Below are 12,804 nucleotides of genomic sequence, written 5' to 3'. Positions count from 1 at the left end.
AATAAACCAAAATAATAATAATAATAATGATAATAATAATAATAATAATAATTAAAATAAAAATAAAAATATTTAATCTTTTATAGCTTGTTGTAACAACTGAAATACTAGAGACTCTGTATATTCCGAAAAAACAAATATTTTGTTTGAAAGAATTTTATGGTCAAAGTTTTAACTTTACGCTGTAATGGTTTTATTTTCACATTTCATATACTTTTGTTTGTCAGAAAAACACTTTTTTCATGATGATAATAAGATATGATGACACTAATATGCAGATTAACAAAATGCAATCTCGCCTTACAGATCGAGTGGTGCAATTTGTTTTGTCCGCACAAAATTTTAAATTTCATATCTGCAACGTAACGTTTTTGTTAAATTACATTACAAACGACTGGCCATCTTGAGTAGAAGTGCACTGACTGCTGAGTATATTAAGATCACTTTTTTTACCATCAACGAGTCTGGAACTTGGTTGTCCGTCAAAAAGTGAATGCAGTTGAAAAGTCGGGCGATGCAATGCCATATTAACTGCGCAAAGAAAAAATTAAAAAAAATAAATAAATAAATTTAATCTATCTTAAATGTGAACAAAATCAATTCGAGTCATTTTAGAAAGAAAAATAAACACTTTTTAACTTTTTTATTGAAAAAATAATCCTTTTTTTTCGAATGAAAAAAATAATGACTTACCTTTTCACCGATAGTATGTAGATCATGACCAGATAATACTATCATTTTTTTTTATTAAGAGTGGTTTTGGTTTGTGTGAAACATGTATAATATTTCATGATTTGTTTAATGAAATTCTACCGTGTCATTTTAAATTGTACATACTTCTTTCATAATTATCACAGAATTGTCCGGAAAAACCAAGCCGACAGTCTCCAAGACATTCTCCAGACACAATGCTGCAATGGTGACAGTTAACTGGACAAGTCTTTGAGCAATGCACACCAAAGAACCCTAGAGGACAACCTTGTTAAAAGGAAAGCAAGGCTGGTAGTAAAAGTCATAACCATTATAAAACGCTTGTTAAACATGTCACCCTATCAGTCTATGACGTACTGCCCTGCATTACTGATATTTTAAATAAGAGGTATAAAATCCAATGTAATTTAAACATTTTTGAAGAAGAATAAGCATGAATTGTAATAAACTATTATTCTATATAGTAGTTTATACCATACACCTCCACTTCGCATAGATTTATTTGTGCCTTTGTAGAATAGCCAGGTTTTGTGGACAAATTGCCTTCTCTGGTGTTAAAATAGATCACATATCGACCTGGCATGGTGCATTCTATGGTCAGACTTGACGGAATAGTTGACGGTGTATACGTCGTGTCGTGATAGCACAGGTACCCGTCCTCCTTGACTGTTGTATTCGACACATAGACAGAAAATCCAAGAAAGGTGCCTGCCAAATCACTGTTTGCTAAAACAGAAGAAGAATTGGAGAGAGAAACAAAAACATGATTAAAAAATTTCTACCAGGGTAGAGATCGCATAAGCTGATTTTCTGAATCTGGGTACATTGGAGCATTTTGAATGCCACGAAAGTTACTACGAATTTTAATAGTTATTTTTTCGATTTTTCTACGATTTCAGAGTAATTTTTAATCCACTCACCAAATGGCATTTCATCGGTTCTATAATGTATGACTATTTTATGAATACTCTGAAATTTACCGAGGTCCACTAGCCAAGTGACATCGGCGTTCGACTCCAAAGACACCGCACACTGGCCTCCGCTTTCTGATAGATTTCCACACAATCCGTCTACAGCTCTAGAGGAGGGGTACTTCTCTGAAGTCTGCCAAGTATGTTTCTCACATGCCAGATTCATGTCTATATCGGATCATAAAGCAGTCTTTAGGATTTGTTAAAGTGTCAGTATTTATTGCCGCATTGACTTTTTAATCGCTAAAAACATTCTGAAATACCAATTATTTGCCCACTGGTTAGTATTGGCCTTTTTAAGGTAGTTCAAATTGTTAACTCATTCATATTACTTGTCCTACTGTTTTGTTTTTTTTGTTGATAATTTAACTTCATTTCTTTTTTCTCAAATAACACAAACCCATTCAATATCCATACATTTGTTTCGTTTTTTTTAATCGTGTATTAACGTTTGACACAAAGGAAATTTCCAAAGCAATCAATAGATTTCCTCTAGATAACGGTGAATTTTAAAATATAACTGAAATGTATAAAAATCTCTAATTTGCTTTCTCATCCTGCTAAAAATACAATTTACATATTGGTTTGAACCAAAACATACAATATATGTACTTACAACCTTCCACTTTAAAGTAAACACACATAAGAGTGACCAAAGTAAATGAAATAGTGTTGAACACCATCACCATTGCTCTGTTAGGAGACTCTCGTTCTATAAATCGATCCTACCGAAACAGTGTTGTTTCCTGTATAGTTCTATCAGATGTCGTGTCACAAAGTCTATTTATTTTGACTCTTACGAGTACACCCATCTTTCACAAACTATGTTCTCATCAAACAAAAGTGCATATCATTTGTGCGTATGTGAATAAACAACTTATTTCCCGATATACATCATTATTCCTTTATTTTATTACACTACTGTCGCCCATTAATGGCAGTTATGACTGGATGCCTTTTTAAAAGTTGGGATCATTTGAATACATTATCGTGTAACGTGCGGGATCGTGTGTGTATCAGGGAAATTGGTTTGCGTTTTTTACCGTGCGTGTTCGTGCGTGATCGTGCGGTTTATTCGTTTTGTAACTTTCTTACGGAATGCCATGATTTATTCTGAAAACAACGACAAGTAGTTTTTGTAAAACTATGTGAATTTCAAACTTTTTTTTAATAGAAGAACATTGATTCTTTTTTTTATTTAGAAAAACATTCATTACCTCTTTCGTCGTTAATTACGTTTAGTAACAATCTCCGTAGTTCATTCAATCCTTTGTTGGTCGAGTTAGATTTGCATAATTTTATAATCAGCCTATATCAAGCATTTATTGTGTTTTGACACATAATTTTAATCATATTAGCAAGAGCAACACGCTGAATGAAAGCGGTCAAGCTTACCCATGCCCCGTTTTAAAGTAAACGATTATTCTTTCAAATGAGAATACGATACGCATTCCTATCTTTTTTTCTTCCTAGACGTGAACTTCGAAGCTTCATATCGTGCCCATTTCTGAACGGTTTTTGCTCAAATGTTCAACTAGTAGACATTAAACAACACTATCTTAATCAATTCATAAATTTTAAAAATCCTTTTCCGTTAACGAGTTACCCTTTTAAATTTTTTTAGAAAATTGGATTTGGTTTCCAGACAAAGGTTCCAAGACTTTGATTGCAAGGAATGTGAATCCAACGAATTGAATAACAGAGAAATTGTCGTTGTGCACATCGGTTTTTGTTTTTGGATTACGTTTTTTTAGCAGAATTTATGGGTAAAAAAAAACAGGATTCAAAAAGTGCAAAAATTAGACATGTTTTCCTTTGTATCTTTTAAACGAAGAATATCTTGTCAAGACAAGTAGAATAAACGTTGTGCAGAATATCAAGGGCTTTCATTTTACACCAATAAAAAGGGCTGGAGTTTTAGGAGTTTAAGTCACTGGTGTTAAGTTCTTATAGTGGACAATCCTTAAAAACGGGAATCGGAAAACAAAACATTATTTTTCTTTTCTAGTAAAACACAAAATACGGTTTTAAAAAAATCAATGATTTGCATTGTAGTAATAAACTGCATGCATTTTAAATCTACCTTGAGTCAGAGCTGTGTGTGTGTACCATTACGTAATCTATCCCTCACCCGCGGCCGAGAAAAAAATTATGGTCGCGGCTCGACTACCTGGCGGTCAGCGGTTATCTAATACACGAGAGTTGCGTCTCCCATATATGAGTTTATTTAGCTGCGAACTCAAGAATTGTTTTAGGTTTGATTTCACATAAAAGTATAAATGGATTAAACGATAGGGTGTCAATTAAGAAATTGTTCACTTAATTAATAAAAGCAATGTCATTCTTAGTCTATAGCAATATCAAACATAGATCAATTGTGGGTTTTAAGTTAAAAATAAAGAATTTCTCTTTGATAGAGTTTAGTCATTATACTGCAACATTTTCAAATCTGCCTGGGTTCTGTGCTGTGTAGCGTGTACCTTAAGGAAATCTATCCCTCGCCGAGGAGATCAGCCACGGCTGCACTACATAGCGTTAAAAATCAAATTAAATCATAATCAAATTTTCATGTTACATGTTTGCAGTGGGTGCTGACACGATAAAAGAATGTCCTGAATTGAGACATTCGACGATTATTTTAAAGAAAATCCACATTAGGTTTTTAGCAACTTTAGATTAGATTCTATCGGTCACATATTAATCATGTCTGTAGTTTTTCTACATGGTCGTTCGTTTTATTGTGAAAACGAACTTATTGCTGCGCCCCCTCACCCTCCTCCTGCCCGCTGCTAAGTGCTCGCACTGGATTTTTTTTTTTAATTGGCGAAAACATTTCCAGATCTGACGAAAATTATTTTTGATGACTTATTATGTATAGCATTTTCTCCTTATCGTGTTTCACTTTCCCACCCGTTTGTTTATTCTGTCAGTCTCTGTTAATTCAGTCGCCAGGTGCGACCGAAAATCTTTCGTCGCTTCAGCTCACACAGCTCAGAGCTCCAGGTCATCAAAATTTATGAAATTGAGTAACAGTTGGAAGGGTGTTTTCACTACAGTGGTCAATTGCTAAGCAATAAGATTTCTTATGATCTTCCCATTAAAGGTGTGGGATCGTAATCTGAGAATGTAGCTAATAAACTAACCCTATTCATTTGTCGATGTGATTTTTTTCAAAAGAAATTACATGCTTTAAATAAAATGCATGCATATGATGTAACAAGAAACACCCAGATTGTTTTGCATTTTACTATATGTACAGCAATACACCTTGACCCCCTTACCTACAACCATGCAAATGAGGGTGCAACCTTAATGTACACATGCATGTTATTATAGTTCTGGAAACTATTAATCTTGTATTTTAATATACTGGGTATTGTTCTACTAAAATTAGTATTCCATCGGATGTAGCTAACCTCGTAAGTAAATGCAGTTGCATTACAACCTCGTACTACACAACTGCAATAAAAGGGTTTTTTTTATCAATTTTCATACAATTAGCAATAAATAAAATTCCCAATAGCACACATCTATCTCACTTAAGAGTAACTTTGAGAAGAGCATATAGTTTTGGGAGGCAGATATGTCGCTTTATTATAGTATGCAAGTCAAGTGAACTATCTTGGTTTTTCAAAGAAATAAAAAAATTGTCGACACTAGACGATAAGTTTCCGGGCTTCAGTGGTGTCAGAAATTGACAACAGAAAACGTTTTCTTAATCCTTATAAAAGCGGAATCACCTCAGCACAAAAACTGTGTGAAACAACAAACATACCAAGGATTACAGTGTATGACAATTTGAAAAGATTTCGTGAAGGGAAGTCTGAGATACGGTGCCCGGGATCTGGCAGGATGAAAATTATTGACGTGAATGACAACAGACAGGCTGCACAAATTGCTGCTTCTCATCCGCAATGGTCAGCACAGCAAATTGCAAATGAATGTGCAAGAAGAGGATCAGCGTTAGTGTCAAAATGGAGTATGGGCCGGACTCTGTGTAAACAGATAGCCATGCTATGACCTTGAATTGCTAGTATTACATAATGGTCACTATGATATTTATGTGTACCTAAATACTGCTCACTGAATGGTATTAATGATAATCAACAGAATGAACTCTGTGACTCTGGTAGCAATGCGTAGTATTCCTAAATGATGTTATTATGAATGAATATGCATAATACGGGCATAATAATATCCAAATTGAGAGTTTAACAACAAGTGACATATTTGGCGATTCTGTGTCTGCAACGATAGCTCTAGTATTCTATATTGACTCATGTATTGTGTATTCTATACATTAACCTTTGGAACCTTTTATGCCGTGTATGAATGAACGTATTGTGAGTAAGTGATGCCTCATACTAGGTGGGGGACTCCGAGACCCAGGACTCGGAGACTCAAATCCTGCATCCAGACTCTTTGATTGGCAGTTTTGACGGTTTTGTTACTTTATTTAGGAATAAACTATTAATCTTAATTTTGAACACTGAATGGTCGTAAATGGGCCGAACTAGTCAAAACTGTTCATCATAAGTAAAATGTTATATATACCCATGTAAAATGATGTTGAGGAGAGAGATAGATCCCACATATAGATAGATTCCGCTTATTGAGATAGATTATGAGACTCCTGATTTGGGCTGCTATTAGCTGATGTAATTGTAACTATACGATCACGCTTAATAAAACCGCTTGAGAAAGAAATACTGGACTTGTCATCACTAAGTTTGAGCTGTCCCTCAATTGGATCTGTAAGACGGAAGGCTTACATGAACTTTCTTGGTGCCAGTGACCAGGACTGAGCGAAGTTCAATATCGAATAAGGTAAGAACCATTTCTATTTGTCTCTTATAGCTATCTCGAAGTAAACAACTTTGTCTAAGCAACCAATATGGCGACAGGTGATGGGTTTGATAAAAAAGAATTTAAAAATCAAATGGAGCAATTAGAAAAACAATTCGCGGGGTTGGGTCAGAACAAAGAATATAAAGGGCAAGAAACAGATCAAAAGTCCCCAGAAAAAGAGCAAATTAAACAAAATACTTTTGAAACATATCATGATGCTAGGCCGTATGAAACTCGTGAACCTCGACACCGAGTCCCAGATCAGGATAATGATAAAGATTTTTTCATTGGTCAAGTTAAAGCTATAACAGCCGCACTCTCAGTGTCCCTATCTTCTGTGATAACTCCTTTTGAGGGAGATGCTCAAAAATTTAAAAAGTGGATAAAGGAAGTTGAAAAGTACAGTGTTATGTCTGGGAAACAAGGTCATGAGATCCCCATGCTTGCATACATAACGAGTAAGGGTTCAGTGGGGGATTATATTAAAAGGTATTTAGATGAAACAGATGCGTCTGAAGAAATCCCATCTTGGAACGATCTTAAGGAATCCCTTAAAATAGATTTGCAGAAATAACAGACCCCCAACACGCGTTAGCAGTAATGCGTAAGACTCGACAAAATTCAAATGAAAGTGTTCAGTTGTTCGCCGAGAGACTATTACAAATCGCGGAAGACGCCTACAGTAATGACAGACTAAAAGATCCTTTGATACAACAACAGTTAGTAGATATCTTTTGTGACGGGTTGACATTCGACTATCTCAGAATGAAAATTTTGCGAGAAAACCCTAAAGACTTAGAATCCGCAATTCAAATAGCAATGCGAGAACAAAATCTGAGACAGAGGCTAGCGATAAGAGGGTCAAATATGACAGAAATTGTACAAAGTAATGACAACAGACGAACTCTTTCAAATTTTGATACTTCTCTTACCTTATTAAAGGATAGAGCAGATAATCTTACCTCAGTAGAAACAAGGCATGTAGAACCAATGGAAATTGACCATGCGCGTAATAGTAGGTGTTTTAAATGCAAACAGATGGGTCATAGGGCTCGATTTTGTACTCAAAATAAACCCCAAGTCAGGTCCTGTCCTCAAATAAATAAATGACCCAGTCAAAACAAAGCCGTCCATAATGTAGAGCAGAAACCCCGTTCGCCTGTGGAATGTTGGAATTGTGGTAAAGTAGGTCATGTGCGTGCAGATTGTTGGGGCTCGCATATGTATCAAAGAGCGCAGCAAAATCGGGGCAGACCTTCAAATCGTCAAGGCCGAACATATAAATCTGGCGACCAAGTAAATAGGGGATCGTCTCAAAATTTCAAATCGCGTTCTTATTTTGACAAACAAAAACAGGAAAACTAAGACGTTCTTCCTTCGTTGAAGCCCGAAGAAAGAACTTTAAACAAAGACCTACATATGAAATTAATTTTACTTACAACCCCAGTAGCTGTTTATTAAAAGTAGGTAAAAATAAATTTAGAGCTTTGGTAGATACAGGTGCAGCCGTATCTCTTATTAGTAAAAAAATGTATGAAAATCTATTTCCCCGCCCCAAGTTGTTTAATAATGATATCCCCTCTTTACAAGCAGCAAATGGCAATTCTTTCATTGCGATAGGGTATGTAAATATTTCCTTTAAGATTTCAGGGTTAACTTTAGACCACAAACTTTATGTGACAAAGGGACTCAACCGAAACATGATTCTCGGTCGTGATTGGCTCAAGGAAAACAATGTTTGTTTATACTTTGATCTTGGACTCATGCGTATTAATGGCAAAGTATACGCGGAACTTAAAGAAGATTTACACATCTCAACTATTGTAAGAACTCCTAAGAAACTTATTATGAGACCAAACACGGTGACTGTATTCTATGGAAAAATAAATAACAATTTTCCTCTGGAAAAAAATGACTTGGTTGAAGTGAACAGCATTGACAATAACTGCATTATGGAAGACCCAGGACTATATTTAAAAGACGCCGTTTGTATAGTTCGGAAAGATAAGAAAGTTCCAATGATCTTCGTTAATCAAACTAACACAAATTATAAAATTCCAAGAGGCTACATAGTAGGACGAATTACCGCATTAAAACAGAAGGAAATCTCAGAAATACAGACTACTCAAAACACAAAAGAAGAAATTGATGTACCTAAAAGATTTGAACACTCAATCAAAAGACTTGTGAGCAAAAACAATGATTTATTTGCAAAGAAAGACAGTGACCTTGGAGTGACTGATACTGTTAAAATGAAGATAGAAACTGGAGATCACCACCCAATAAAGAACAGACCCTACCGTGTACCCTTAAATAAAAGACAGATACTTGACAAGGCCATACTGGAAATGATGGACGCAAAGATTATTGAGAGATCACAATCGCCTTGGTCATTTCCCTTAGTAGTGGTGAAGAAAAAGGACGGATCAGACCGGATGTGCGTTGACTTTAGAAGCTTGAATAAGATAGTGAAACCCGTATCATTCCCGCTACCGTTGATTGATGACATCCTATGTTTACTAGGTAAGGCAAAATATTTCACTGCACTAGACTTAAAGAGTGGATATTGGCAAGTGAAATTAGAAGATTCAAGTAAAGAAAAAACGGCCTTTGCATGTCACAAAGGACTATTCCAATTCAACCGGATGCCATTTGGGTTGAGTAATGCACCGGCAGTCTTTCAAGAGCTGATGAACATAGTTCTTCAAGGACAAGAGGAGTTTGCCATCGCATACCTGGATGACATTCTTATATTCTCAGAGACACCGGAAGATCATCTTCGTCATATTCAAGACGTTTTCAACCGCTTAAGAAAGCATGGACTTAAAATGAAGCTAAAGAAATGTAGTTTCTTCAAGGAACAGACTGAATATCTTGGTTTCATCATTGATGAACATGGCGTTACACCTGATCCAAAGAAAGTCGACGCTATAAGAAAGTTACCAGCGCCCACTACAGTCCGAGAAGTTCGTGGCTTTATAGGTATGTGTAGTTATTACAGGAGATTTATACCGAACTTCTCTAAGATTGCAGAACCATTGATTGACTTAACCAGAAAATTTGCAAGGTTTAAATGGACACCATGTTGCCAAAAAGCGTTTATTAAAGAAAGTTTAACGGTAGTGCCTTTGCTAGCATATCCAGATACTAATAAGCCGTACATCCTGTACACCGATGCCAGCGACAATTGTATTGGAGCGTGCCTTACTCAAAAGACAGAGGAGGGAGAAGATAAGCCAATATATTACTTATCCCACAAGCTGAGTAAAACTCAAGAAAAGTGGTCAACCATAGAAAAGGAGGCATTTGCAATCCATTAAGCCCTTCAGAAGTTAGACCATTATTTACACGGTGCTCAGTTTACAATTAGAACAGACCATAAGCCGCTCAAGTATATCTTAGAATCTCCAATGCAAAATAAGAAAATTCAACTTTGGGCATTAAGTATTGCAGGATATAACTGTAAGGTAGAGTATGTAAGGTAGAGGACATAGAAGGAAGATTTAACTGCTGTGCAGATCTCTCATCCAGATTACCGACAGTCAACCTCGAGTGTGAAGAGGAAGAACAATCAGAGCATGATGAACCAGATGTTAAGGACACTTTCTTTGAAGTGAACGTACTTAACTCCAATGCCTTTTCGCTTAAGAGATTGGCCAGATGTGAAGTTAATCAACACGACGAATTGGTCAAACCCTTTATTGATCTACCAGAGGATATCAACATCAAAGAAAGTCAACAACACGACGAGCAGATCAAGAAACAGAAGAATCGGTTAAATAAAGGAACAGCAACGGCAACCGAAGAAAAGAAGTTTTTGGAAATTGATGGTTTAATGTACTATCTTTCAGATGGAGACTCAGAAGGCCGAAGACTTCGCCTATATGTACCACGTGAGTTAGAACTTTTAGTAGTGCAGCAGTATAATGACGGACTTGGACATATGGGAGTGGACAAAACATATGACGTAATCAGACAAAAGTACTACATACCAAATTTGTACAAAAGGTTATACTCTTATATAGAAGGATGTATAGTATGCCAAACGAGGAGCAATAAGAAAAATCAATCTCCACTTCAAGAGACAGATATACCACCTTTTCCAATGGCTAAAGTAGGACTTGATCTATCAGGACCATATCCAACATCCTTGTCGGGAAACAAGTACATAGTTGCTTTTATTGACATTTACTCAGGTTGGCCAGAAGCTTTTCCCGTTCCTGATAAGTCAGCTGAAAACATAGTACATCTTATCTTAGAAGAAATATATCCAAGATATGGCTGTCCTCTTCAAAACCTCACAGACAACGGAACAGAAAATGTGAATAAGAAAGTGAAAGAAACTTTAAAAGAATTGAATATCAACCATATCAAAACATCTTATTACAGCCCTCAAGGTAATGGTAAAGTAGAACGAGTTCATAGAACTCTACATGACGTGATGGCTAAGAAAACAACAGACAACGCTCAAACATGGGATATTCATCTTAATCAGACGTTGGCAGCCATTCGTTTCCATCCTAACGATTCGTCAAAGTGTTCCCCATATTACCTTATGTGCAACAGAGACGTCGTATTACCTGTTGATACGTTATTGAAACCTCGAAGGAGATATGCGGGAGAAGATCAACACAAGATCGCCCTACAAGAACAACATAAAGCTTTCCTGCTAGTACATCGTAATATGAAGGAAGCCAAGAAGAAACAGAAAGCTCAGGCCGATAAGAAAAGCAAAGACGAAAATTTTCAGGTAGGTGACCCTGTCTACCTTAAGAACAACAGGAAACAAAATAAATTAGATAAAAAGTGGCTACCATATTATCGAATCACAGAGCAGAAAGGACCAGTTAGTTTCGTGGTGAGAGATCAATTGACTGGATTACATGTAACCACCAAATGTCATGCACGACAATTATGACTGGCAGATATTTCGCACTGGCCCCTGTCATCAACTACTGAAGATGGTGGAAGAACTCTAAGAAAATCTAACTATGTGGTGCCACCAGAAGATGAATCGTCGTCAGAAAATGAAGACATGCAACCAGAACCATTGGAAAGAGCTGTACAGTCCAAACAATGGGAAAGAGAAGGATCTTCAGACGAAGAGGATATTCCCCTAGCAGAACTTCAAAGACGTATACGAGCTAAGAAGATCATGGATGATCAGCAGTATAAACACGAGAATGATCAGACCGTAGATTCAGAATCGGATGAGACCCATGAGTCAAAACAATGTGATGAAAATAGTGGTCAAGACTATGAAATACCCTTAGATAACCCCAATGTACCCTTAGATGAAAATATGGAAATAGATGAAAAAGTCCCTAAAGTAGGTCGATGCTTCAAACTAATCCCCAAACCGCGTAAATCAATCCCTAAGCCCTGTAGAGAAAATAGCAAACAAAAGTATGTGTTGGCTATTATGAAGGAACTAACCAAATTAATAAACTAAATAATTTATATTATTGTATAATGTAGATGTAAATAATCTTGAATAAGCTTAGCTTTGTATATATTGCACGCTTTTAAAAAGGTATGACAAGATGACCCCCTGTGACATTAAAGCATGTATTGAGATACGCCGACTAGCAAACGCGGACATAACACCTCGGTTATTTATATAAATATGCGGAGTTGAAGAGATTTAACATATACTCAAAATACATGAGACAGCGACTAAGTAAAGAAACTATAAAACTATTTTTTGTACGTGTGATTTTTGAAAGTGATTTAAAAATTATTGGTAAAAATAATCATATATTACAATCGACATCCTGAGTATGGGACAAGGTTGCTCAGATTTTCATGGTTTAATGTCTTAAGACTAAAGTTTTCCCTATGAATTCACTTATGGCGGAATTGCCAGTAATTAATTTGCAACCCATGAAAACCTCGTCTTGGGTGGGAAGCCCCTGGTTTTATGTGTGTTTAAATTTGGCAGTAACAAAAACGATAGGACTTTGTATAAGGAAACGTAAAACTATTAAAAAGTGGGGTGGTATATGCTGGAGTGGTCGCTGGACAGGTTGTCGAAAAAGGGGTAGTGACGGAAATAAGAAAGGTTCTTCCAAAGACACTGTATTTTGTTGTGAGGATCCAGAGAAAAGGACCTCTAGCGACATTATTGAACTTGAACCAATCCCAAAAGTCACTAGGATCCAAGAGAAACCCCGACAAGGCGGAAGAATCGCAACTCGCAAATTGACCAGTAACACAGGGACAATTTCGACTAAACTAGCACAACCATTTCTTGGAGAGGAGGAAAATGAAGACT

At 36.2% G+C, this 12,804-nt stretch overlaps 1 protein-coding gene across 1 annotated transcript; it reads right to left on the bottom strand.

The window, feature by feature from the left end:
* Positions 1–379: 379 nt before the first annotated feature.
* On the bottom strand, positions 380–1,907 carry LOC128169295 (uncharacterized). The gene is made up of 4 exons (XM_052835448.1): positions 1,632–1,907; positions 1,186–1,437; positions 838–978; positions 380–531 (listed from the first exon to the last, which is right to left on the bottom strand). The coding sequence occupies exons 1-4, from the start codon at positions 1,846–1,848 to the stop codon at positions 380–382; spliced, it is 762 nt and encodes a 253-aa protein (XP_052691408.1). The 5' UTR covers positions 1,849–1,907.
* Between the last annotated feature and the right edge of the window lie 10,897 nt (positions 1,908–12,804).

The sequence above is a fragment of the Crassostrea angulata genome, unplaced genomic scaffold (genome assembly GCF_025612915.1).
Source record: "Crassostrea angulata isolate pt1a10 unplaced genomic scaffold, ASM2561291v2 HiC_scaffold_114, whole genome shotgun sequence".
NCBI classification, from domain to species: Eukaryota; Metazoa; Mollusca; class Bivalvia; order Ostreida; family Ostreidae; genus Magallana; species Magallana angulata.
Note: the sequence above shows the minus strand (reverse complement) of the source record. Positions and strands in the feature narration are given on the sequence as shown.